The sequence below is a fragment of the Giraffa tippelskirchi genome, chromosome 5 (assembly GCF_054371585.1).
Source record: "Giraffa tippelskirchi isolate mGirTip1 chromosome 5, T2T-mGirTip1v1.2.pri, whole genome shotgun sequence".
NCBI lineage: Eukaryota > Metazoa > Chordata > Mammalia > Artiodactyla > Giraffidae > Giraffa > Giraffa tippelskirchi.
Window position 1 is genome coordinate 82703953 of NC_137279.1, and position 23012 is coordinate 82726964.

At 43.4% G+C, this 23012-nt stretch overlaps 1 protein-coding gene and 1 long non-coding RNA gene across 3 annotated transcripts in view; one reads left to right on the forward strand and one right to left on the reverse strand.

Annotated features, from left to right (window-relative positions):
• Positions 1-7943: 7943 nt before the first annotated feature.
• The window catches only part of LOC145506516 (uncharacterized), a 28517-nt gene continuing 13448 nt past the window's right edge, over positions 7944-23012 (reverse strand). Inside the window, exons 2-5 of the long non-coding RNA XR_014053990.1 lie at positions 11028-11106; positions 10154-10351; positions 8860-9034; positions 7944-8077 (exon numbers count right to left, since the gene is read on the reverse strand). This is a non-coding gene — a long non-coding RNA (uncharacterized LOC145506516). The remainder of the gene's footprint in view (positions 8078-8859; positions 9035-10153; positions 10352-11027; positions 11107-23012) is intronic.
• RXRG (retinoid X receptor gamma) overlaps positions 19679-23012 on the forward strand; it is a 55099-nt gene continuing 51765 nt past the window's right edge. For both annotated transcript variants that reach the window (XM_081491345.1, XM_081491347.1), the window contains exon 1: positions 19679-19859. In XM_081491345.1, the coding sequence (XP_081347471.1) occupies positions 19811-19859 (49 nt within the window). In that variant the 5' untranslated portion in view covers positions 19679-19810. The remainder of the gene's footprint in view (positions 19860-23012) is intronic.

Sequence of the window (23012 nt, forward strand, 5' to 3'; positions counted from 1 at the left end):
TCTAAACTGTAAAATAAGGACTTCAGTGCCCACCACATTCTAACTTCTGTGTTTTATCATTTTTACATTGCTGACATGAAATATTTACATTGTTCTGTAACTACCATTAGGGCTTCTGTGTTTTGTTTATATGTTGATTTCATAAATTAAAATCAACTAATATTTCCATGATAATTTGCATGGGTGCTCGGTTGTGTCTGACTCCTCGCGACTCTATGGACTGTGGAGCCCACCAGGCTCCACAGTCCATGGAATTTTTCAGGCAAGAATACTGGATCGAGTTGCCATTTCCTTCTCTAGGGGATCTTCCCAACCCACAGATAGAACCGCATCTCTTACATCTCCTGCATTGGCAGGCAGATTCTTTACCACTAAGCCACCTGGGAAGCTCATTCCATGATGATTATGCAAGTATTATTTTCTTCAGAGTCAGGTATTTGTGATTGGATCCATAGAAAAGATGCAATTCTATCTATTGTTGAAGTAACTGAACAAAGAGGCATTAGACTGAGGTGACCCTAATGCTTTGGCAGCCTACTAAACAAACCGAAATTAAGCCAGAGTCAACCCCTGTAAGTGCGCTTGTATCTGAGAAAGTGACACTCAAGGACAACAATCACAGTTAACTAGCCTTTCCCAAATAAGTCAACCATTCAAGCCTTAGCCAGTCAAATCCTTTCCTTCCTTCTGTGTCTGCCCTATAAAAGCCTTTCCCATAGTTCCCGTCAGCCCTGCACCCCCTACCATTCTCAGTTTATCTCTGCCTGATTCAAATTTATATTTGCTCAAATAAACTCTTCAAAAATTTAATGTGCCTCAGTTCATCTTTTTAACACTATGTTATTGAAACTCCTCCATTCAAAAGTGACTGATCCCAGAATCAGTCAGATGCATTCTGTTTTCATACATTCTTTTTTAAAAAGTTGATTTATTTTTTTAAGGATCCACCTGCGATGCATGAGACCAGGGTTTGATCCCTGGGTCTGGAAGATCCCTAGAGAAGGGAGTGGCTACCCACTCCAGTATTCTTTCCTGGAGAATCTCGTAAACAGAGGAGCCTGGTGTGCTACAGTCCATGGAGTCACAAAGAGTTGGACACTAGCTGAGCAACTAAGCACACATACACATTTGAGTGTGCCAGGTCTTAGTTGCAGCATGTGGGATCTTTTTGCACTTAGTTGCAGCTTGTGAGGTCTAGTTCCCCGATCAGGGATCAAACCGAGCCTCCCTGCATTGGGAGCCCAGAGTCCCAGTCACTGGGCCACCAGGGAAGTTCTTGTTTTCATACATTCTATCCATGCTCAGAATCATGACAGTTTCATTTTTGTATATTTGGATTGTGACTTTCTTAGACAGCTCTTGGCTAATTTTATTTTTTCTGGTATTTCTAATTACTTTTCTTGTTGTTCAGTGATATTCTTTTACCTTCTCAATAAGATCATCCAGCTTCTAATTCCTGTGACTTGTTACAGGACAGTTTCTTGATTCTTTAAGGTATTTCCAAAGCTCTGTCTTTCATTTCTAATGTGCTTCATTACTTTCTAGATCCTCTGAAGAACTGTCACTCTAGGATTTCATTTCATTTTACATTTTATGTCCACTCTCTCTGGGTCCCACGTTCACCACTCTTAGATTTCTGTTCTGCCTGGCCGAAGTATGCTTTCCAATGATTGTTACAGAAAGGTGCACTGGATGCCAGCTTTCTCAGTCTTTGTCCCACCACCCCCACCCCTAGTCCCTAATTTGTTTGGCTAGAGTTCTAGGTTTAAGATGATTTTTCTCTCTGCTTTAACCTCTAGTACACAATTTTAGTGGTGACAAGCTGTTACACGTTGTTCTATAGATAGCCAATTTTATTTTTTCCTAACCTATTTAGGATCTCTTTTGTCCTTGGAATTTCTAAATTTTAACTGGGACATATTTGGGTGATGGATCTAGTTTGTGGTTTTTGTAAGTTCCAGGCATTTGTCCTCTTTTCTTTCTTTTACTATTTTTTCCCTTCTATTTTCTCTGTATTCATTTTCTGGAGTTCTCACCAAATGGATGGTTTTCTTACTGTACTGAGTGACGAAGTCCCTTGATTTTTCTCTGATATCTTCCATCTCTTTGTTTTTTTAAATCTATGGTCTAGAGGATTTATTTGAATTTGTCTTTCACCTACTCTATTGACCTTTTCTCTTTAGCAATTGTCTTTAATTTCCAATAACTATTTCTTGCTCTGCGAAGGTTTTATTTTTATAGGGGAACTGTTTTTGCTTGATGAATAATATCTTCCTGAGTCTCTCTAAACATACTAGTTAGAATTGTTTTAAAAGTTTCTATTTTGTTTCCTTTGGAGTTTTTAATTTATCAAGATTCTTTTGTGATGCTGATTTTTTCAAATACCTAGTGATCCTTGGTTGGAGAAGGAAATGGCAACCCACTCCAGTGTTCTTGCCTGGAGAATCCCAGGGACGGGGGAGCTGGTGGGCTGCCGTCTATGGGGTCGCACATAGTCAGACATGACTGAAGCGACTTAGCAGCAGTGGCAGCAGCAGTGATCCTTGGAAGTTTACTCATATTTTTTGAATGAAAGAGTAAATGGATTAATTTCTGAAGCCAGCATGAATTTCCTTGGTGAATGTACGATCCTGTTTTCTTATCAGGCTTCTTTCTTAAACAGAAAACAATTAACATAACGAGATAAGTAAATATATATTTTTTATAATATTTGATGAGAATAACAGGGCTTTATGAAGGAGCATAGCTGGGAGATCTAATTTAGGTTGGAAAAGTTTTAGGGAAGACTTTTTTGAGGAGGTAACATCCATACTGGGCTCTGAAATGTGGATTGGAGTTTTAGCCAGGCAGAGTGGATATAAGGGCCTTCCAAGCAGAGGAAACAGCATGTTTAAAGGCCCTGGGAGCAGGAACAGATATGGCATATTTTAAGCATTGAAAGGAGAACTGGATATCTATGACACACACAGTGATCAAGGGCAGCAGTCCATTATTTTAGGGTAAAGAAGTAGCCAGAGGCCTGGTCATGGGACCTTGAAGATCAAGTTATAGTAAGAGGTTATTTTTCAGTGCAATGATGAATCACTGACTGAGTTCAAGCATGGTAGTAACATGATCAGACTCATGTTAAAAACATCCTGGCTGTTGTGTGGCTAATGGAATAGAGGGGTTAACAGTGGAAACAGGGGAAGAAGTAAGGACATTTTTGTAGTGGTCCAGGCAGAAGGAGATGGTAGACCACCATGGGCACATCAGAGATGAGGAGAAAAACTGACAGGATCAGATGGTGAAAGAGCGATAAGGAGCAAGGAGGGAAGCAGTCGTGGATGACTGTTGGACTTCTGGCATGAGAAAAGTGGTACATAGAGATGCTGTGTGGGAAGGAAGACCCTGGAAGAGAGGCAGATTTGGAGAGAAGATCATGAGTTTAGTTGGGTTATGTCAGGTGTAAGATGGTTGTGAGATATCCAAGTGTAGTTGTCCAGTAGTCTTCTGAATACTTGAATCTGGAGAAAATGGTGCCATGGAGTCCCAAAGAGCCTGCTTCAAGAAGGGAGGAGAAAGGTCAGCATATAGAGTGCTGTCCTGCTCTCCAAGAAACAGCTGAGACATGTTAATTCGAACTTGAAACAGAGATTTTTGATGACCTTAGAAAGAGTGATCTTATTAGAGGGGTGGCCAGACTATGTGGATTGAGAAGCAAGTGAAGGAGAGTAGATAGACAAGAGTGGGAGTGGAGGAAGGATGCTTAGACAACCCCTTGGAGACTGGCTGTGATGGGTAAGAGAGGACAGCAGCTAAAGGAATGCAGTGTAATACATATTTCCACATCATTAGACTGTGAACTCTACAAGAGCAGGGTCAGTTTCTTTTTATGCTTCTTTCTCTTCTCTTTCCCAATAGTGGAACATGGTAGATGATCAAACCAAGTTTATCAAATCTATTGTAATATACAAAGACTTTCTAAGAAGAACCACTCTAAAACAACCTAAGTGTCCATCAACAGATGAATGAAGAAGATGTGGTACATACATACAAAGGAATACTACTCAGCCATAAAAAAGAAACAGAATTTTGCCATTTGCAGCAACAAGGATGGACTTGGAGCACACTATGTTAATGAAATAAGTCAGACAGAGCAAGGTAAACACTTTATGATATTGCTTATATGAGTAACCTAAAAAATTCAATGAACTAGTGAATATAACATAAAAGAAGCAGATACACAGATATAGAGAACCAATGAGTGGTTACCAGTGGGCAGGGGAGGAGGAATACAGAGGTAGGGGAGTGAGAGGCACAAGCTGTGAGGTATAAGAGGGGCTCAAGGATGTATTGTACAACACGAGGAATATAGCCAATATTTTGTAGTAATTGTAAATGGAAAATAACCTTTTAAAATTGTATAAAAATAAAAAATTTAAAAAAGAGAGCCATTCTGCTGTTCCATGGCAGGCAGAACTGGCTCAATGCTTAGCCCCCAGTACTGTTGCTGAGACTGATCACAGGTGCACGTAACAGCAGACTGTTGATAGCTATGACTTGTGTAAACTGTCTCTGTCAGCCTGGTCTCTTGGGGATTAAGCTGCTGAAACTTCTATTAATACTTGGAAAAGATGAAAAAAATCCAGCGGGCCTGCTGGGTAACCCCAGGTACTGGATTTAGAGTTGAATGGTCCTCTCAAGATAAGAACAAGGCTTCCTTATTTTTACTGAGTACCTGCTATGCAATGATTACTGTGCCATGTGCTTTCATATGTTCTCTCATCTTTTCATGACTCTCTCATTTTCACAACTATCGTTTACCTTTCATAGATAAGAACAGGAAGACTCAGATAGAGTAAGTGTATTTTCTAAGATCATATAGCAAAGTTAGAATTTGAACCTAGGTCTTCTGATTTCATAAGACACACACCTTATGAAGGCATATGGAAAATCAGCAGGACAGAAGAGGAATGAGATGGGTTTTTAATCGTCCATGAAACTTGCTGGTGTATCTTTTAGTTGACTTTTGAGGGACATGAAAAACAGATGGTAATTAAATAATCATGGATGGGGGAGAGTGGAAGAGAGAGGGGGGAGGGGCAACTGAAGAGATTGATTCATTAATGGGATGAGATAGTCTAATATAATTCAGGTGAGGCGACCCTGAGAGGCTGTGCCAAGGGGATGCTCATAAAATGTTGCTTTTTGTCTCCAACCTTGTGGCCTTTTTAGGAAGGTAAGGCTTTCAGGCTCCTTTTGTTTATTTGTTCTGTTGTTCCATAGCTATTTGCCTTATGAAATCAAATGTAAGGAGGAAAGAGGCTGTGATTTGTTACATACCAATGGCAAAAGCAAGCAATTCTGAAGACTGAAGAATAGTTTTGCTCAAAATGTTAAAATATTTTAATTATTTTTCTCATTGTTAATATAATAGGTAATAGGCAAGGTTAATAGGTTTGTGGAAGAAAATAGAAGTCATCTCAAAATTCCATGATCCAAAGTTAATCATTGTTCACATTGTGCTCTATTTCAGGCTAAAGAATATTTTTCTAAAAATCCAAAGCTCTTTTAAATTCATATAAAATCTTTAAAGAAACCAGTAGGCAGTTCCTTCTTTTTCCTGCAGGCACATTTGATCTTATACTACTGCAGGACGGGAAGTCTAGTTTTTCTTAAAAATTCATAGAAAAGAATGTTCTTAGCCAGCCATGGTACTAGGACCCTGGTACCATTCCTGTGGATCCCACATCCTACATCCTAGTAGCCAGGGAGCTCTTTCAGTTTCCCAATCTAAATCTCTCCTCTTCCTCCTACCCATCTCCTTTAGTCCTGGCAACAATACAAACATCTATGTAAACACAAAAATAGCAACACTCAGTTTGCCATTGAGGCAGCTAATATTTCAGCCATAAGATGAGATAAAATCAAGAAGGGACTAAGCTCTCTTCACCATCATAACTGTCTCAGGATCTCAGTTATAAGTGAGGCACTAGCAAGAGGTAAAGAGAAAGCAAAGGTTAAATAGCAGACATTTAGAGACCACCGGAAGAGGAAGCTCTTTTAATAAGGAGATCATAAAAGTGTCTGTGAGCAGATGTTCTTCTCTTTGAGAAAACCCAGTGATCTCACAACTGGCTAGTGCCAAGCTGGGCCCAGAACCCGAGATATCAGACTCCCTGGCAAAAGCTAGTGCAGATAAAGTGTCCTGTCCATCGCCTGCAGCATAGACGACTCATTAGGCATGAATCTCCTTCCTTGCCCATCTAATATGCTTTCCATTGCACTGGCAGCCTTCCATGCTGTGCAGAGTCCTCAGTTGACAGGGTAATTAAGTTTAATGATTTGGACTTCAGCATTGCAATTGATCTATTAACAATGTACAAGCTTTCTAGCCCCCCAAGTTGCTAGGACTCATGGAGAACATCAACAACCAAGAGGTCATGCCAAACAGAGATATAAGAAAACTTCTTAAAGCCTTCTGTTGGTGAATTAAAAACAACCCAAAACAAAAAACTCATGTTTCTAATTTTTTAGTAAAATCACCAAAAGTCTGATTTTATCTGCACTTATGCATGTATTTATATCTTTTTTAAAAATGTCGGGGCTACCAGCTTAGGTACATGGGGAGATCCTAAACTGCAATATCAGCAGAAAATCTGGAGATGCTCAAGATACTCTTCAGCTAGCAGGGCCCAGACAGAAGAAGCTGCCTGAGAGGCAGGAACCCCAATACAGTTTGTTCCTTCCCTTTGGTGCCTACTCTGTGTCTATCTACATTTGCATTTACCTCCACCCCCATACTGTGTGCATCCCCCCGCACCCTGGTTCGCAACTGCAGGCTCCCTATTCTTATCAAAAGCTATTCCACTTCTCCAGATCATGTAATGCCCGTTACCATAGCACCCAGTACCTCACATTATTAAAACAATGTCTTTATTAGTAAGCCTGCTCCTCCCTGGAAGCCGGGCGCCTTGGAGCCCATTTGACAAGATGATGGACCTGTGTCTCAGGAGGCTTAAAGGTTTGTCAGGGGGCAGGACAGAGGGGCCCAGAGAGCTCAGACCTCACGCCCTACTCCTGGCTTGTACTCTGCTATCTAGAGATGCTCCCAGCCAAGTCTCATTTCGTTGCCTTTTCCTTTTCATCATGCACTTATAATAATTATACATGTTATCACATGTCACATTTTACAAAAGGCTTTCAAACACATCCTTTCTTTGAATCCTCACAATATCTCTGTGAGCTAAGAATTTTGTGTTCATTTTTAAAGGCTGTGCGTGGATGCTCAGTTGCTAGATCATGTCTGACTCTTTGCAACCCCATGGACTGTAGCCTTCCAGGCTCCTCTGTCCATGGGATTTCCCAGGCAAGAATACAGGAGTGGTTGCCATTTCTTTCTCCAGGGGATCTTCCCAACCCAGGGACTGAACTCACATCTCCTGCATTGGCAGGCAGATTCTTTACCACTGAGCCACCTGGGAAGTCTTTTAAAGGCTGAAGGTACTGGAAACTGACATTTCAGAGCAGTCTTGACTGTTGCAATTTGTACAGACTCTCAGGGGCAAAGTGAGGAGTCAAAAGCTGATTCTTTGCTGTCTCTACAACTGCTTCTCTTCTAGGGGATCAGCAGATAGACAAATATTCTAAGTCTTTTTGCAGAAAGGATGCTTAGCAATTATATGTTGATTTTTTGACTAATGTGTTTGCTTTTGATTCAAATGTGATGTTACTGACCCACCATCACTTGCTTCCTCTCCTCTCCTCTCCTTTCCTCCCCTCCCCTCCCTTCCCTTCCATTCCTTCCTTTCCCCTCCCATCTTTATCCCTTTCCTTCCTTTTCCTTTCTTTTTCTTTTTTTGGCACATACTATGAACAAGGCACTGGTGGAAGTGTTGGGGAAGGACAAAGAGTGTCCTCCATCTCCATATTCTTAGACAGTGAAGAGGGGATGCGATGTGTTGTCATCCAGCATAGCTTGTAATAAATGCCATTCATCCATTCACCAGCTATTTTTTGTCTACTAACTTTGTCCCGGAGTTCACTGGTGAAAAAACAAAAACAGATGTGGGCCTTGCCCTCTTGGAGCTTCTGTCTGTGAAGAGAGCAGGTGTTAAACAAACATTTATGCAATTATTTAATAGTAATCGTGATATGTGCTGGAGAGGAAGAACGGGTGCACAATAAGAGCATAGAAATGAGGCTCTGACTTGGCTGGGTGGAAGGGCTGGGGGTTGCAACGTGGAAAACTTCCTAAGGAAAAGAATTTGATCCAAAGAGGTGGGATGATATGCCTTGCCTCTGCCCCATCTCTGCCCCGAAAGAAAAGTGAGATCCTGGTCTCATCAAAATTAGGCCGAGTCTGTGGTGGAGGCTCAGGAGACAGCGTGAATTAAAAAGGTGAAAGCAAAGGGCAGGAGGGATGGGTTTTTAGTAGCAGCAAGTTCCATGATATCAGTTGGTAGGAATGCTTCACACTGAGAAGATTCAAAGGTCACATGACTGAGCTGGTTATGGATCAGGACCGAGAAGTCCAAAAGGCTGGGAGGTGGGGGTGGGAGGTGAAAGTTTCAAGGGCAGGGAGAGAGAGAAAGAGCTACAGATAGCCACACAGAAGAGGGGGAGAGAGCATGAGCTGGGGAGGATCAGCAAGAGGCAGCATTTAGGATAAGCTAGAATTCAGCTAAAGGGGTTAGGTAGTAGAGACAATGTTATCCCAGAGAGTGAAGCAGCCTAAGCAAAAGTCTGGGAGCAAAGGAGCGTGCAAGGTGTGTTTGAGGAAAGAGTACACGGTGTGTATTTCCAGAGTCTGGAATGTGCTCAGGCAAGAGGAGGCTGGAGGTGCTGGGGAGGTGGGATGAGACTCAGTGTAGATACCTTTGTGGGCAAAGTGGAGCTGTTTGGAGTGTTCGATCTGAGGAGTCACCTTGGCACTGTGCATTAGGATGATTAATCTGCCAGGAGAGCACAGGATGGATGGACGGGGGGTGGGGGAAGGTGTCAGCTTCCTTTCCACCTCACTCACAGTGTCTTCCTGGTCTACCCTGGCAAACTGATCAATAAATGGAAGTTTTAAAGCAGTCTTCTGCCCACCCTCCAATGGGAAAAGGGTGATTCATTTTTAGCACTCATCATGATTGCTTTTCTTAATTGCCAGGCATGACGGATCCCTCCCTGAAGTATTGAGAGGGTATATCACTGGCCTTCAAACAGCTGGGGAAATAATGGATGTTCAAGAACTACTTGTTGGATTTATTGAGTTTCCTCCCTTTTTGATTTTGCTTTTTGTGGCCTGAAGTCCTTGGGAGTTATTTTTACCTGCCAGGTTGTCAAGGGGAAGTCCTCTCTGCTGCAGCTGCCTTCTCCGTCTCTGATTTCACAATCCTTCCAGTCTTGGCTGGCGGAGGCCAGCAAAGGGCTAGATAGACCCAGTGCATCACCCCAGGCCAAAGGGGGAGGGGTCGATAGCAGCTCACACATAGGTCTTGACTTGGCGTCAGAAAGGCTCCAGTCCCTAAATATCTGTGCCCCAGGCTGCTGATAGTGCTGAAATTCCACCTTGAGAGTCATTGATGTTTGGGTGACTTCAGAAATAGTGTTGCATCCTTAACAGCTGCTCATGGACGAAGTCATAGGCAGCCAGCATAGCCTTCTACTTTCCGTGCCATTGCATCAGCAAACTGCTTCTCTATCTGTCCCCAGTCCCTGCCAACCCTGCAGTTCCTCTAAGTCAATCTCTTTAACTGGAGATCTTTTGGGATTGCTCTATGTATAATAAATGCTTCAAAATATTTCTTGTCTCTTGGGCTTATCTCTCCCAACCAAGTCTTTCCAAGACCTGTAGCTGCAGGGCAGCACCACCTGACTCCCACCTCACCCCCACACGCAACCTATTTTTCAGAACCTTTCTCTGACCACAGGCTGGGCTTCCTGCTTGCCAGGAACAGAAGGTGGGACAGTTCAAGAGTTGCATCCCAAAGGTGAAGTGAAGCATAGGGGAAAATGCACAGAATTTAGAATCAAAAGAATTGGTTCTCGAGTTTGATTCCACTACTTAAAAACTGTGTCTTTAGGAAATCAGTTAGTTTGTGAAAAGGCAATCATGCTGGCCTATGAAGTAACCAGGAAGGGTGCATGAATAATCTCTAATGCTAAAAGGTGGCACACATACCCAGTCAAGATTTGCCCTTCTTCGACACCATTCTGTAAGGCTGTGATCCTCAAATTTCACTGCTCATAGGACTCACTTGTGAATCTTGTTAAAGAGACACATGTCCAGGTCCTCCCTAGCAGTCCAACAGATAAGACTCTGCTTCCACTGCAGGAGGCATGGGTTCAATCCCTGGTCAGGAAACTAGGATCCTGCATGCTGCATAGCCAAAAAGAGAATAAATAAATACATAGATAGATGAAAATGTATTTTTTTTAAAAAAAGAGAGACACATGTCCAGGTCCCAAAGATTCTAATTCAGAGAGTCCAAGCGGGGCTCAGAAGTCTTTGTATTCAATAGGCTGCCTCCCTGCCACCCCATATGAATCTGATGCAGATGTGCCTGGACCCTCTGAGCAACCTGCTACAGCTTCTTCTCTTCTGGGAGTTCCGTGGTTGATACTAGCAAAACTCGCACTACTGTCTCCTATAAGGCTAATGTGTGTGTGTGTACTTAGTTGCTCAGTCATGTCTGACTCTTTGCGACCCCATGAACTGTAGCTTGCCAGGCTCTTCTGCTCATGGGGATTCTCCAGGCAAGAATACTGAAGTGGGTTGCCATGCCCTCCTCCAGGGGATCTTCCCAACTCAGGGATTGAACCCAGGTCTTCCACATTGCAGGCAGATTCTTTACCATCTGAGCCACCAGGGAAGCCCATAAGGCTAACATGATACACTAAATACAGCAATTACTCAAACTTTGTCTGATATTGCTAAATACTCTGACTTTAAGACCTTCCTTGTGCCACAACCCAGTACCCTCCCTGCTCCCAACCCCAATCAATCATCTTTTGTCTTTAGCTGTTTCTATTCATTTTTGCTACTGAACAGTTACCTGAATGCTGGTGGTTAATGCAGTTCTTATACAATTTCTTCTGAAACTAAATTCTTTCTGGCCTTTTGGGAACAGCTGCCTGGAAATAAAGGTGGTTATAGTGTGTTTGGCTTTTGGCAGGAAGAGGACTACTTCTCAGCTGACCACTAACTCTGAAAGCCTTCCCCACTAGGGAGAAAATCATTACAGCAAGATGCATTCTCATGTTTTAATATCCAGCATTCTTTCTGACTGCAGTTCCCTTGGATTTTGCTTTTAATAATATTTTGTGCTTGTTTTTAAATATGCTATAAAAGCACATTGTAGAGTATCAGGTGTTATACCCATGGGAAATTTCATTACTACTGCTTATATAATTGTAAGACCCTCCTATGATATGAATGCCTGAACAAAACAGGGTCAGTTTCACCTAAAACCTCCTTTGCTGCATCTTACACGTTTTGCTCAGTGGATCTTGGAGGGGGCAAAACAGAGATTTTTACTGCCATACCAAACCTATGCCTGCTGCTGCTGCTGCTGCTGCTAAGTCGCTTCAGTTGTGTCCAATTCTGTGCGACCCCATAGACGGCAGCCCACCAGGCTCCCCCATTCCTAGGATTCTCCAGGCAAGAATACTGGAGTGGGTTGCCATTTCCTTCTCCAGTGCGTGAAAGTGAAAAGGGAAAGTGAAGTTGCGCAGTCGTGTCCGAATCTTAGCGACCCCATGGAGTGCAGCCTACCAGGCTCCTCCATCCATGGGATTTTCCAGGCAAGAGTACTGGAGTGGGGTGCAATTGCCTTCTCTGAACCTATACCTAGGTGCTCCTAAATGAAAACCCAGTCAAATATAACAGACACTTGCCCTTCTGTAAATATAGCTCTACAAGTGGTGGGGCCTTTGGGCTGTGCCAAGGTTAATGGTGAGCTTCCTAATGTCCCTGTCTGCCCCGCCCTGCTCAGCTGCTAGCAGTGATCGTCTGCCTCCAGCAGTCACTGGACGGTATATTTAGAGCCTCTTCCCCAAGAGTAAGTGTGATCTGAAAATAGATTGCTTGGCTTGTGTGTGATTGGGTTGCAGCCTCCAGCTCTACACCTGAATACACGTAGGTGGTAGCCAGCTCAACACACGTGGGTTCAAGAGAATCCAAGTGACAGTGGCCTGCTCTTGAGGGCTGGGCTCTGGTCGAGTATTTTTCCTCCCTCAAAGGGACTTGAACAGGCCTTTCTGAGGTCTGGGGCTGACGTCCACCTCTTTGGCTGGGACTCCTTGGATCTGGACCCAGTCTGGATTAGAGTGTCCCATATTTGCATGGCTGGCCTCTCTCTGCAAGGGGCCAGATGTTTCCCTCTGGTCTCAGCCCTATTCTTCTCTCAGCAGGATCACAGTTGTTCTGTATCCTGAGAGCTCCCATGTGCTTTGCAGCTGTGGTTGAGTTGTTTATGACAGGGAGGGTTTTATGATCATCATTTGACTGGGAACCAAGAGATGGAGGCATATCCATAAATGTGCCTTCTACCTTGAAATTTTTATGACAATGTTATTTAGTTCGGAGTTAAGGATCACTATAAGTTACCCTTAAACTCTCAGCTCATAGCTCCATGCGAGCAGGGAGAGAGCCTGTTATGTTCATAGTTATAATCTCAGCATCCATTCAATAAGCATTTATCAAACCCTTACTGTGTACAAAGTAAAATGCTAGATTCTTTGATAATATAAAGATGAATAAGAGGTTCTCCTTACAGTCAGGAAGAAGATTCCAGTTTAACGAGTTATGATACAAAAGGAAATTCAACTAGTGCTGTAATAAATATTTAAGCAAGTTTTTTTGGAAAGCAGTAGAAGTACTATTTGCAAAGGAAGATTGACAGAGAAAACGGCCTTTAGATAGTGCCTTTAACAAGTAAGATTTTGACAGCAGACAGGGTGGGGTGTGAGCATGTCATGCTGAGAATACGGTGCCAACAAACCTCAAGTCAGTATATGCAAGTCTACACAGCAGATGGCCTCAGCCACCACATCTCCTGCTAAGCAAGAGCTCCTTGGGTTCATAAGCCCCAATTGTATGTACTAGCAGATGGGCAAAGTGGATCTTATTGGTTCCTTGGAACTATCTTGGGAAGTGGTTTCTCATTTTCTGCTGATGGGTTCTTCTTAGCCTCTTGTTGTAGAAAGGTTCTCTTTCCTTAAGTCAATAGCTCCCAAGCTCATCTGCATGTTAGAATCTCCTGGCATTCTTTTAACAGTTCCAAAGCACAGACCATAGCCCCAAACCAACTAAATAATCTCTGGAGGTATATTGTTTAAGTATCTAATTTTCTAATTTTTCAAGCTTCTTGGGTGATTCCAATACACAGACAAGTTTGGGAATACCTCCCTTAAGGCACATTTAACTCAGTCAGCTGGTTTTATCAATGGTTAGAGCAGTTAGCTACAATACAAACATGGCTGGTTGCAGAGCCATGGATGACACCTTGTATCATATAGTGTGTACTTTTGGACACATTTCAGGCCTTATGGAAATGGCCCAGTTTTTTATGATAACTGAAACAGTCCTAATTTAAAGCTAATCATCACTCTTTCTGAATTAGGTACCTCATTTCTCTCCTCAAAGGATCTTATTCATCAAGACTGATGTCCTGTACTAATGCCATTATGGAGCCTGTCTATACATGAGCCTGTGATTCCAGAAAAAGGAACTCATGAAAACGAAATTTGGGCCATAAAGACTGTTGGGATGTAGGAACAGTGGCCTCCTTTTGTCTAATGCCCTGAGATCTCAGCATAATCAATGAACTTAATTATTCACTAGTCTCACATGTACTAGATTTCTATTACGTGTTAGACTCTGTTGTAAAGACTTATGGGGCTACAAAAATGACTCAGACCAAGTTGACTGTTATTTAAGCTTTGCTTCTAGTAGGACAAGTTTTCAGCTGCATTCATGATTATAATAACATGAGGAGTTAATAATAATGTCTGGTGACACAAGAGTGGTCCCAACCCAACCACAGACTACAGGAGTCTAGGATAGAGAGGGGTTCAACCAAAGAGCACCTAACGGCACCATGAGAATGGCCTTGGGGAATGGGTGGTATTTGGATAGAGAACAGAAAGAAGGAAATGCTATTCTAAGCAGAGGAGCTGAACGAAGATAGATTACTGGGGTGGTGCCTTGGGAAAATGACAAGTCTTCTGAATTTGACCAGCATGTGGAGGAGAGAAAAGACAAGAAAGGAGGCTGTCAGTAGTGCACAGCTGACATGGTGTGTCGAACACCGAATTGTGGGTAAGACAATGGGATGATGGAAATCTTGACGGCTAGGTCATCTAAAGGTGAGACCTGAACATTTTCATTCCTTAGCTTCTTGAATGCACCAAGCTCACTCCCTCATCAGGGCTCTTAGATTCTCTCTTTCCTCTGTCTGGTACACCCTCCCCACCCACTGCTCTTTTTTTTTCACCTTGGCTGAATCCTACTCATCCTTCAAGTCTGAGTATAACTGTCATTTTCTCAAAGAAGTCTGCCCTGACCTTTCAACTGAAATTAGATTCCTCTGCTATAGTCTCTCATCTCATCCAATTATTTTCCTTCCTTGTACTTATCACAGATTATGATGATATATTTATGTCTGTGACCATTTGTTTGACATCCACCTCTCCCGTCAGCTGGCATAAGCTCCTTGAGGTCAGGGACTTTATCTATCTTGTCCCTTAGTGTATCCCCAGTGAGTGACAGGCAAAAAGGTCTCGATAAGTGTTGGCTAAATGATAAGCAAATGAATGAGTGAAAGCAAAGAGAAAAAACAATATATGTGGAAATCCCCTTACACACACACAGAGACACATAAAATAGAAACATATCATTAATAAGAGAAAGATTGTGGTCTGGTTCAAGATACATTGGCTAGGAGTCAGAGCTGGGGGCCCAGTGTTTATACTCATTTCTGTCACTACCTAATTGTGAGACCACATCCAAAATCCAATTTGTTAGAGTAGCTATTTTTCCTTCTCTGCTGTCACAGCCTTGGTCTCAAATTCCTCATTTATAAAACTGGGATAATACAACCTGCCCTATTTATCTTCAGTATTGAAGAAAATAACTGAAACAATATACAGTCATGCAGGTAAAGTACTACACAAATATAAAAATATGAATTCATAACATCAGTGTGGAGATATTTGTGTCTAAATCTTATATTTAATGTCTATTGGCAATTGGCAAATAAGTAACTTTGGCTTTTCAATTGCGTTCACTGCAAAATATTATTTCTATTGCCATTTACTCAAAAGCAAAAGAAGAAAAATTAAGACCAGAGTTAAATCTATATTCTTTTGTTATCACGTGAATATAAGATGTCACACTGAGTCTGTGTTGAACATACTAGTGAAAACACACGCCCTTTTCCTTTATCCAGAGGCACAAATGGCTTTCACAAAAGCAGAACATACCATTTAAGGAGAAAAAATAATTACCCTTCCCAAGAAGTAAGCTCAGAATTCTCATGAATGGATTTGCTGATTCCCACTATGGACACCGAGTATTTGGGTTTTTAATTTGACATCCTAGTGAAAATTCAGGACCAGCTGGAGACACTGGAGTGAGTGAGACACAGGCTTATCTGAGAAGGGTTTAGCTCAGGATAAAGTTGTTATATCAATAATGATCTTAAACAAGGCACAGTGGTGCCAAGAAAAAATGTGGATTAGAAAGAAAAGCTACATTCATATTTTTTGTGTTTTAGGCTTAGTACTTTGTGGCTTGTTATGGAATGTTAAACCAGATGGAAGGTAACCCATAAGGACAGCAGGCTGGGATATTTCGGGTCTAATCATATCAAGCATTTTTTAATGTGAAAATAGTTATTGAGCACCTATTGTGTGTTTTAGTGTTTATGTGGAAAAATTTTGTTGGGAGATGGTAACTGGGCATGAACAATGAACTAGAAGTAGGAATGAGCATATTGGGCTCCCACAGTGAGCAAGCAAGTTAGCCAGAGCAGAAGGGACCATCAGAGAAACGGAAGAAAGAAAAGCAAGAAAATATGACTTCCTTGTTTGCATTGAACTTCTTCGTATAAAACAAACAGACAAAACCTCAAACTAAACCAAAACGTATGCACAGCTCTCATCACATCTGATCCATAAAACAAAACCAAACCCAGAAACATCAGTGAGGTTGGCAGTGTGGGTATTTTCTGAGAGAGTAAATGAGCTTGCCCAAGACCACACAGCTGGACAGTGGGGGGCCTCACGTAACTGAACCAGCACACTTTCCCTCTGTAAAGCTCAAAAGGTAGGATGAGATGGCATGGTGAGGTCTTTCCATGCCAGACTAAGGAATCTGGTCTTTATTCTGGGAGGAAAGGAAATAGACAGGACACCTAATTTAGCACAAGGGGAAGAAAGCAGAGTCCGCCACAAACTGCCAACAGATCATCCTAACACTGACCTTGGACAAGGCTCTACAAAGAGCTTGCTAAAGGATGGCTTTGGAGTACTTGGAAGAACCCTTGCCAGCACCTGTTCACCAAAAAGCCAATTATGTTGGAGCAACTCATTTCTTTCTGTGACAGGAGTACCATAGAAAATTTAGTTGGTACTTCAGTGAGATGCTTCCTTCAGATACCTCTCTGGAGAAAATGGACAATAATGGATGGGTGGTGAATTAATTTGCATTGAATTTTTTCCACTTTATTTTACAAATTTTACTTGCTTTATTATTTTTTTATTGAAGTATAGTTGAATTACAATGTTGTATTATGTTCAAATGTACAGTAAAGTAAGTCTGTTTTGTATATATATACATACGCATATATTCTTGTCAGATTATTTTCTACTATGGTTTATTAAAAGGTATTGAGTATAGTTCCCTGTGTTATACAATAGATCCTTGTTGGTTACCTATTTTAAATATAGTGGTGTGTATATATTATAGTTTGCACTGAATTTTAAAGTTGAAGGGAATTTTAAAACATATCTAACCCTGCTCTATTATTTTACAGATGAGAAAAGGGAAACAAGGGGTTAATCGACTTGCTTTGAGCTATATCATCATCATAATCATCATTATCATTATCATCATCAAAATAGTTTACATACATAGCTTACACATTTACTGTGTACCTGCATATTCTAAGTGTTTAATACATATTGGCTTGACAGATGGCTCAGTGGTAAAGAATCCACCTGCCAAGCTGGAGATGTGGGTTCGATTCCTGGGTATGGAAGATCCCCTGGAGGAGGAAATGGCAACTCACTCCAGTATTCTTGTCTGGAGAATCCCATGGACAGAGGAGCCTGGAGGGCTACAGTCCATAGGGTTGCAAAGAGTCGGACATGACTGAGTGACTGAGGATGCATGCATGGCTGGTTTAACCCTCAAAACAAACCTATGTGGTAATGGAGGCTCAGAGAGAGTTAGTAACTTGACAGTATCATGAGGTTATAAGCAATGGACCTGGGATTTGTACCCAGCAAGGATGGCTCCTGAATTGGTACTTTCTTTTTAGGTATAGCCTCTCCAGCCCATAAAACTAGCAAGTGACAGAACAAAGTGTCAATGGCACTAATGAATGGACTTTCTAGTGGTATGCTGTAAGATGTCCTTGTTATGTCCTTTTCAATGTTGTTACCCATGAGTTGGACAAAATATGGAAAGCAGTTCATCAGATATTCAGAAGTCATTCTATGGGGAGAGGATTACAAAATACACTGGACAAAGGAAGCAGGATCTCAAAAAATCTGGGATGATGAATGAATCTAAACATTGTCATTTCAGAGGAACATAGGAAGATACTGCTTGTTGATTCTCAAACCAATTGCCCAAGAACGGAATGGGGAATGTGCATAAAATACAACTTGCGGGGAGGGATTTATCAATTCCTACATGAATAAGCATGTGACGCTGCCCAGAGCTAATGCAATTTAGCAAATGATATCCCATGTATGTTTTTCACTGGTCACGTCCATGCGGGTCTCAGCTGATGTTCTGAGACCAGAGACCTGCTAGGGGAGCTCTGGGCAACAAGACTCTTCACAGCCTGATCTTTCTTCCTCCTTCCTGACCTGCTCTCGGTCTGACCCTCCATCTTGGCCTCCTCCCCTCCTGCCATCCTGACTCTGTTCCTGCCTCTAGCCCTTTATTCTTAGCTTTTGTTCTGGGTTCTTCTACCATGTGAACCTTGTTTTTTATTTCCCCACCATGGGACACTGATTTGACTGCCTCTATGACTGTCTATGTGCAGTGCTGCACTGAAGAAAACCCTCAGAGCTCAGATTATGACCCTGACCTCTGGTGGGTGTGCTGATAGCACTCCCATTGCCCTTCCAATACATACACCATGAGGAGAAGATTTGGACCATATATGGAGTACTGTATCTCCAAGTCTGGCTGACCCCTTTCCCTACCATAAGGATATCTATGTAAATTGAAGTACATTCATAGAAAAAGGATAGATTGTGAATAGACTTGAACAGTTGGTGATATGTGAAATGAATAAAAGAGACAAGAATGCCTAGAGAATGTAGATTATGGCCTTGGGAGATTTGTCTCCGAATTTGTAGATGATTCTATTGTGAAAGACCCCACAGGCTTCTCTTGTGTGGCCCCAGGGAGTAGCCTAGAACCTGTGGGCAGAAGCAGCTGGGAGGAGACAGATTTTAGTTCAGTGAAAACTTTCTCATGAGCTGTTCAGAAATGGAATGGAATGAAATGATAGTGAGCTTCCCATTACTGGAGGTGTTCAAGTATAGGTGGAGCAGTGGCTTGTCAGGAAAACTGTATAGCAGATCCAAACATCAAAGGAATGCATAGACTTTATGATCTGTGGGTTGGTTCCACCAAAGAAGCTCTGTGTCAGTGAGGACTCAATGGCACTTTTTGAACAGGCAGCCTGATGACAGTGGTATATAAGGTGAATGCTTCCCCTCAGTGACACATCAGGGAAAGACCACCTGTCTGTCTTCCCTACCTGTACTGTGTTCTGTGTGAGTGAGCTCTGGCTCCTAACTGCCCTTCTCAAGCTTCTACCATTAGAGCACAGAACAATGCTTCCGGCCACCAGAGCAGGGGGTGCTTACCCCAAGTCTAAGGGCCACTCTGGATTAGTTTTCCAAAGTTGGGGAGGATCTCTCTCACTCTTGGCCAATCTTGGGTTTATTGAAGGGGTCTGTTCTCTCTTTGCACCATCCCCACCTCCTTTCCCAGATAGAACACCAAGTGCATTGGATAGCTAGAAGCCAAAGGGAACAAACCCTTCTTAATAAAACCCCATTGATTTTTTGGGGGGTGTGCAAGGCAAAGAAAAGACATCGAAAGAGTCCCCCCACCACGCCACTTCCCCCTCCTCTGTCCTGACCTACTCTGGGTCAGTCACACATCGATTGGCTTCCTAGATAACAGATCGTGCCACCGGTGGGGACCTCTGGGGACCAGCCGGGAGCTGTAAGAGTCGCACGCAGCAGCCCTGCCCCGACTTAATCAAACTAGCAACAGGATCTGCCTCCCGCGGCAGCGCGGCGGTGGCAGTGTGGCAGCGGCGGCGGCGGCATTATGCGTGATTACTGACAGGCACCAGCTGCTGCCGCCACCGCCGGCTCGACGCACGATGTGGACGCTCAGATCTAGAGGCAGATTCCTGACTAATCCCAGAGGGCTGGCCCAGCCCGAGCTGCCCGGGCTGCTAGGAAGCGATGACCACTCTTGTTAGCCCAAGTTGAAGGGAGCCCGGCTGCGCTTGGGAGCAGGGAGAGGCCGAGCCACTGAGCAGACGCGCCCGGGAGGACTATGAACTGAAGCGTCAACATGTATGGAAATTATTCTCACTTCATGAAGTTTCCCACAGGCTTTGGAGGTGAGTATTTCACACGGCTTCAACGCCGGGACCGTCTGGAGAGACCGAGCGGAGATGGGGAGATCCGGATAACTGGATTAGGATTGAATTGGAAAGGAGGGCATATGTGTTTATCGGCGTCTCTAGTGTGTTTCCGTGTGAGAGTGTGTGTGAGCGCGCGGGCAGGAGTGAGGGGCACGGATGGGGAGAGGGAGGGAGGGAGAGTGGGAGAGAACGGTCCGTAGGTGAGGATCTGTTTGCACATGCGAATGAGTGAACAGATGGGAGGATATGGGGATAGTCTAAGGAGAGCCTGAACCAACATGCTTGGGAGTATGTCTGAGACAAAGGTAGACTGAGAGCATTGTTCTAACTCAGTGGGTTTGTGGGGGTGTGAAGAATGGAAGAGGTAAGAGGAAATGACTGGATGAACCTAGTACCCAGCTTGCCATGAGAAAAAAAAATGAGGAAAAGGTTTTGCCAATATTAAGGGTACTTGGGATACTTCGTAACAACAGACTGATTGTTTTATTTAAAAGCAGATTTCTGTAGAATTGAATTTTTTTAAAAAAGAAAACCTAGTGCTTTAATTTGCTACCGTGTTTTCCTTCCTCTGTTTTCTCCCCTTTTGATTTGCTAATAGGCTCTTGTCCCCTCCCCTGCTGCTGTCCCCAATTCCACTTCCAGGGTCGCTGCCACCACCTCCACCCTGAGGGTCGAGATCTGGGTGTGGTGGGGGGGGTGGGTGTCTGGGCTCTCATAACAGAGAACAGGCAGCTGGAGCTCCAGGTTGCCAAGCCAGGCAGGGCAGCCAGGTGGCACTTCCCAGGGGCTGCCCTCACACCCAGGCACTTTGGTCCCAGGGCTCCTTTGACTCAGTGACAGAAGCAGCACAGTAGCGCAGCTTCGGGTAAATGGGCCTCACAGCTGACCAACTGCCTCTGACTTGTCAGCTGGTGGCAGGAGATTTGGGTTCTTAGGAGCCAAAGGGGAGAGCAGACGCTGGCAGGCACGACAAAGCAGAAATTCTTTTTAGGTCTTGAGAACTGAAAAGTCCCTGCCCTCCCCACCTCCTGTGAGGACAGATAGGCAATTCATCTGAAGGCTTGGGAGCAAAGCTTGCCTATCCCACTGGGCATGCCCCTCCATAAGGTGTGGTGGGACATTGGAAGTGGATGGGGTCCCTGTCCTGGAGACATTAAGCCAGGGTGTTTGCTTATTTATTCGGGATGCATTGGGCAGTTTTTATGGACCAAGCATGAAGTTAGGTGCTAATACAGATGTTCATGAGATATAGTCTGTACTATTTGTATTGGGCAAGCTTGTTATTACCCAGACACATTGTAATACTGCATGGTGTGTGCACTACTGGTTGCAGAAGGAGGTTGCTGCTTGGATCCAATGGGTGAGGGACCCTGGACACACTTTCTGGGGGAGATAATGTTGAAGTTACTGGGGCCAGTCTTGTGACATGACCCAGTGAGTGTGGTGGCCAAGGCTGTGAACTGGACATCTGATCTTCAGTATACAGTTGGGTGTTGTAAAAAGCCTCCTTGACTCCCATTTGGTCCCATTCTCAGCTGAGAAGCACTTTTTCCTTTTCCTTCTAAGTTCAGTTGTCTGAAGAACGTGCCTATCCATGAGATTCTTGGGACCCTTGAGGTCTGTGGGGTTATGGCTTCTTAACTGCCAAGGAGACCCTCTGAGATGGTTGGGGTGAATAAAAGGGTTAAAGGTGGACAGGTGTAGGAAGAGACAGTCTGGAGAAAGAAGGTCTAGTCCAAAATTCACTGGGAGCTGCTGTCTGGAATCTTGGGATTGTAATATCCTGAGACCTCAAAGAGCATCTTAGTCCTCTCTTAATATAGATGTGTAAACTGAGGCCTCAAGGAAGACAGTACCAGTCTAAGGTTATATGGGTTTGAGGAGCAGAGCCCTTCTAGAAAAGCCCCTGAGTCAAACTTCTAATAGTGTTCCTTCTATCTGATACAGTGAAAAGAGCATGAAAGATATCTATCTATCTACATATATATATATATATAGAGAGAGAGAGAGAGAGAGCTGCTGCTGCTGCTGCTAAGTCGCTTCAGTCGTGTCCGACTCTGTGCGACCCCATAGACGGCAGCCAACCAGGCTCCGCCGTCCCTGGGATTCTCCAGGCAAGAATACTGGAGTGGGTTGCCATTTCCTTCTCCAGTGCGTGAAAGAGAAAAGTGACAGTGAAGTCGCTCAGTCGTGTCCGACTCTTAGCGACCCCATGGACTGTAGCCTACCAGGCTCCTCCGTCCATGGGATTTTCCAGGCAAGAGTACTGGAGTGGGGTGCCATTGCCTTCTCCGAGAGAGAGAGAGAGAGAGAGAGAGAGAGAGAGAGAGAGAGAGAGAGAGAAAGAGAGAAAACTGAGTTTGGTGCCTAGGTTTATTCCTTACTTACTAGCTGTGTGACCTTAGGCAAGATATTGAACCTCTCTGAGCCTCATCTCTAAAATGTAGTTTAAAATCCCATCTCAGACCATGGTTGTGAGCATTAAACGTGCAAATGCTTGAAAAAGCAGATATAGAGTGTTGTCTACATATTTGGTGTTTAATAAAAGTTAATATTTTTGTCCCCTCTATTCTGCCCAAGTACTAACATGCAAATTAATTTAAAAATCAAAAATTACTGTAGAATAATGAATTAGGAACCTGGGGAAATAAAATTAAATTCGTAAATACCCACATACGTTGGTGGTTTAAATTTTCGTAATTGTGGAAGCTCTGGTATTTAGTGTAATTAGGTTTCAGATAAAAGGAAACACAATGGCTGGGCCATGCAAGAGTAGGCTGATATAACCATGTGGGGGCGGGGGGAAGGATTATCTAGGCTGTTGAAACGTCTGCCCTAATGCTCCTTTTCTTCCCCATTCCTGAGGGAGAACGATTATTTTGTTTAGTTGTACTGATGTTTCCCATCGTGTTTGTATTTGCCGGTTAAGAAGCAGAAACTTTGAGCAAAGGCAAGGTCCCCATCTGTAGGAAGGTCTGCCTGAGAGTTTGCAGAGGTGAGAGAGCGGGGAGGGAGGGAGAAGGACCCACCTGCAGGCACTGGGGAGACCTGAAGTCTGAAGCAGACAGAGCCTACACTCTCTCACTCCTTTTGCCCCAATGAGGCAAGTTGCACCACACATATTAAATG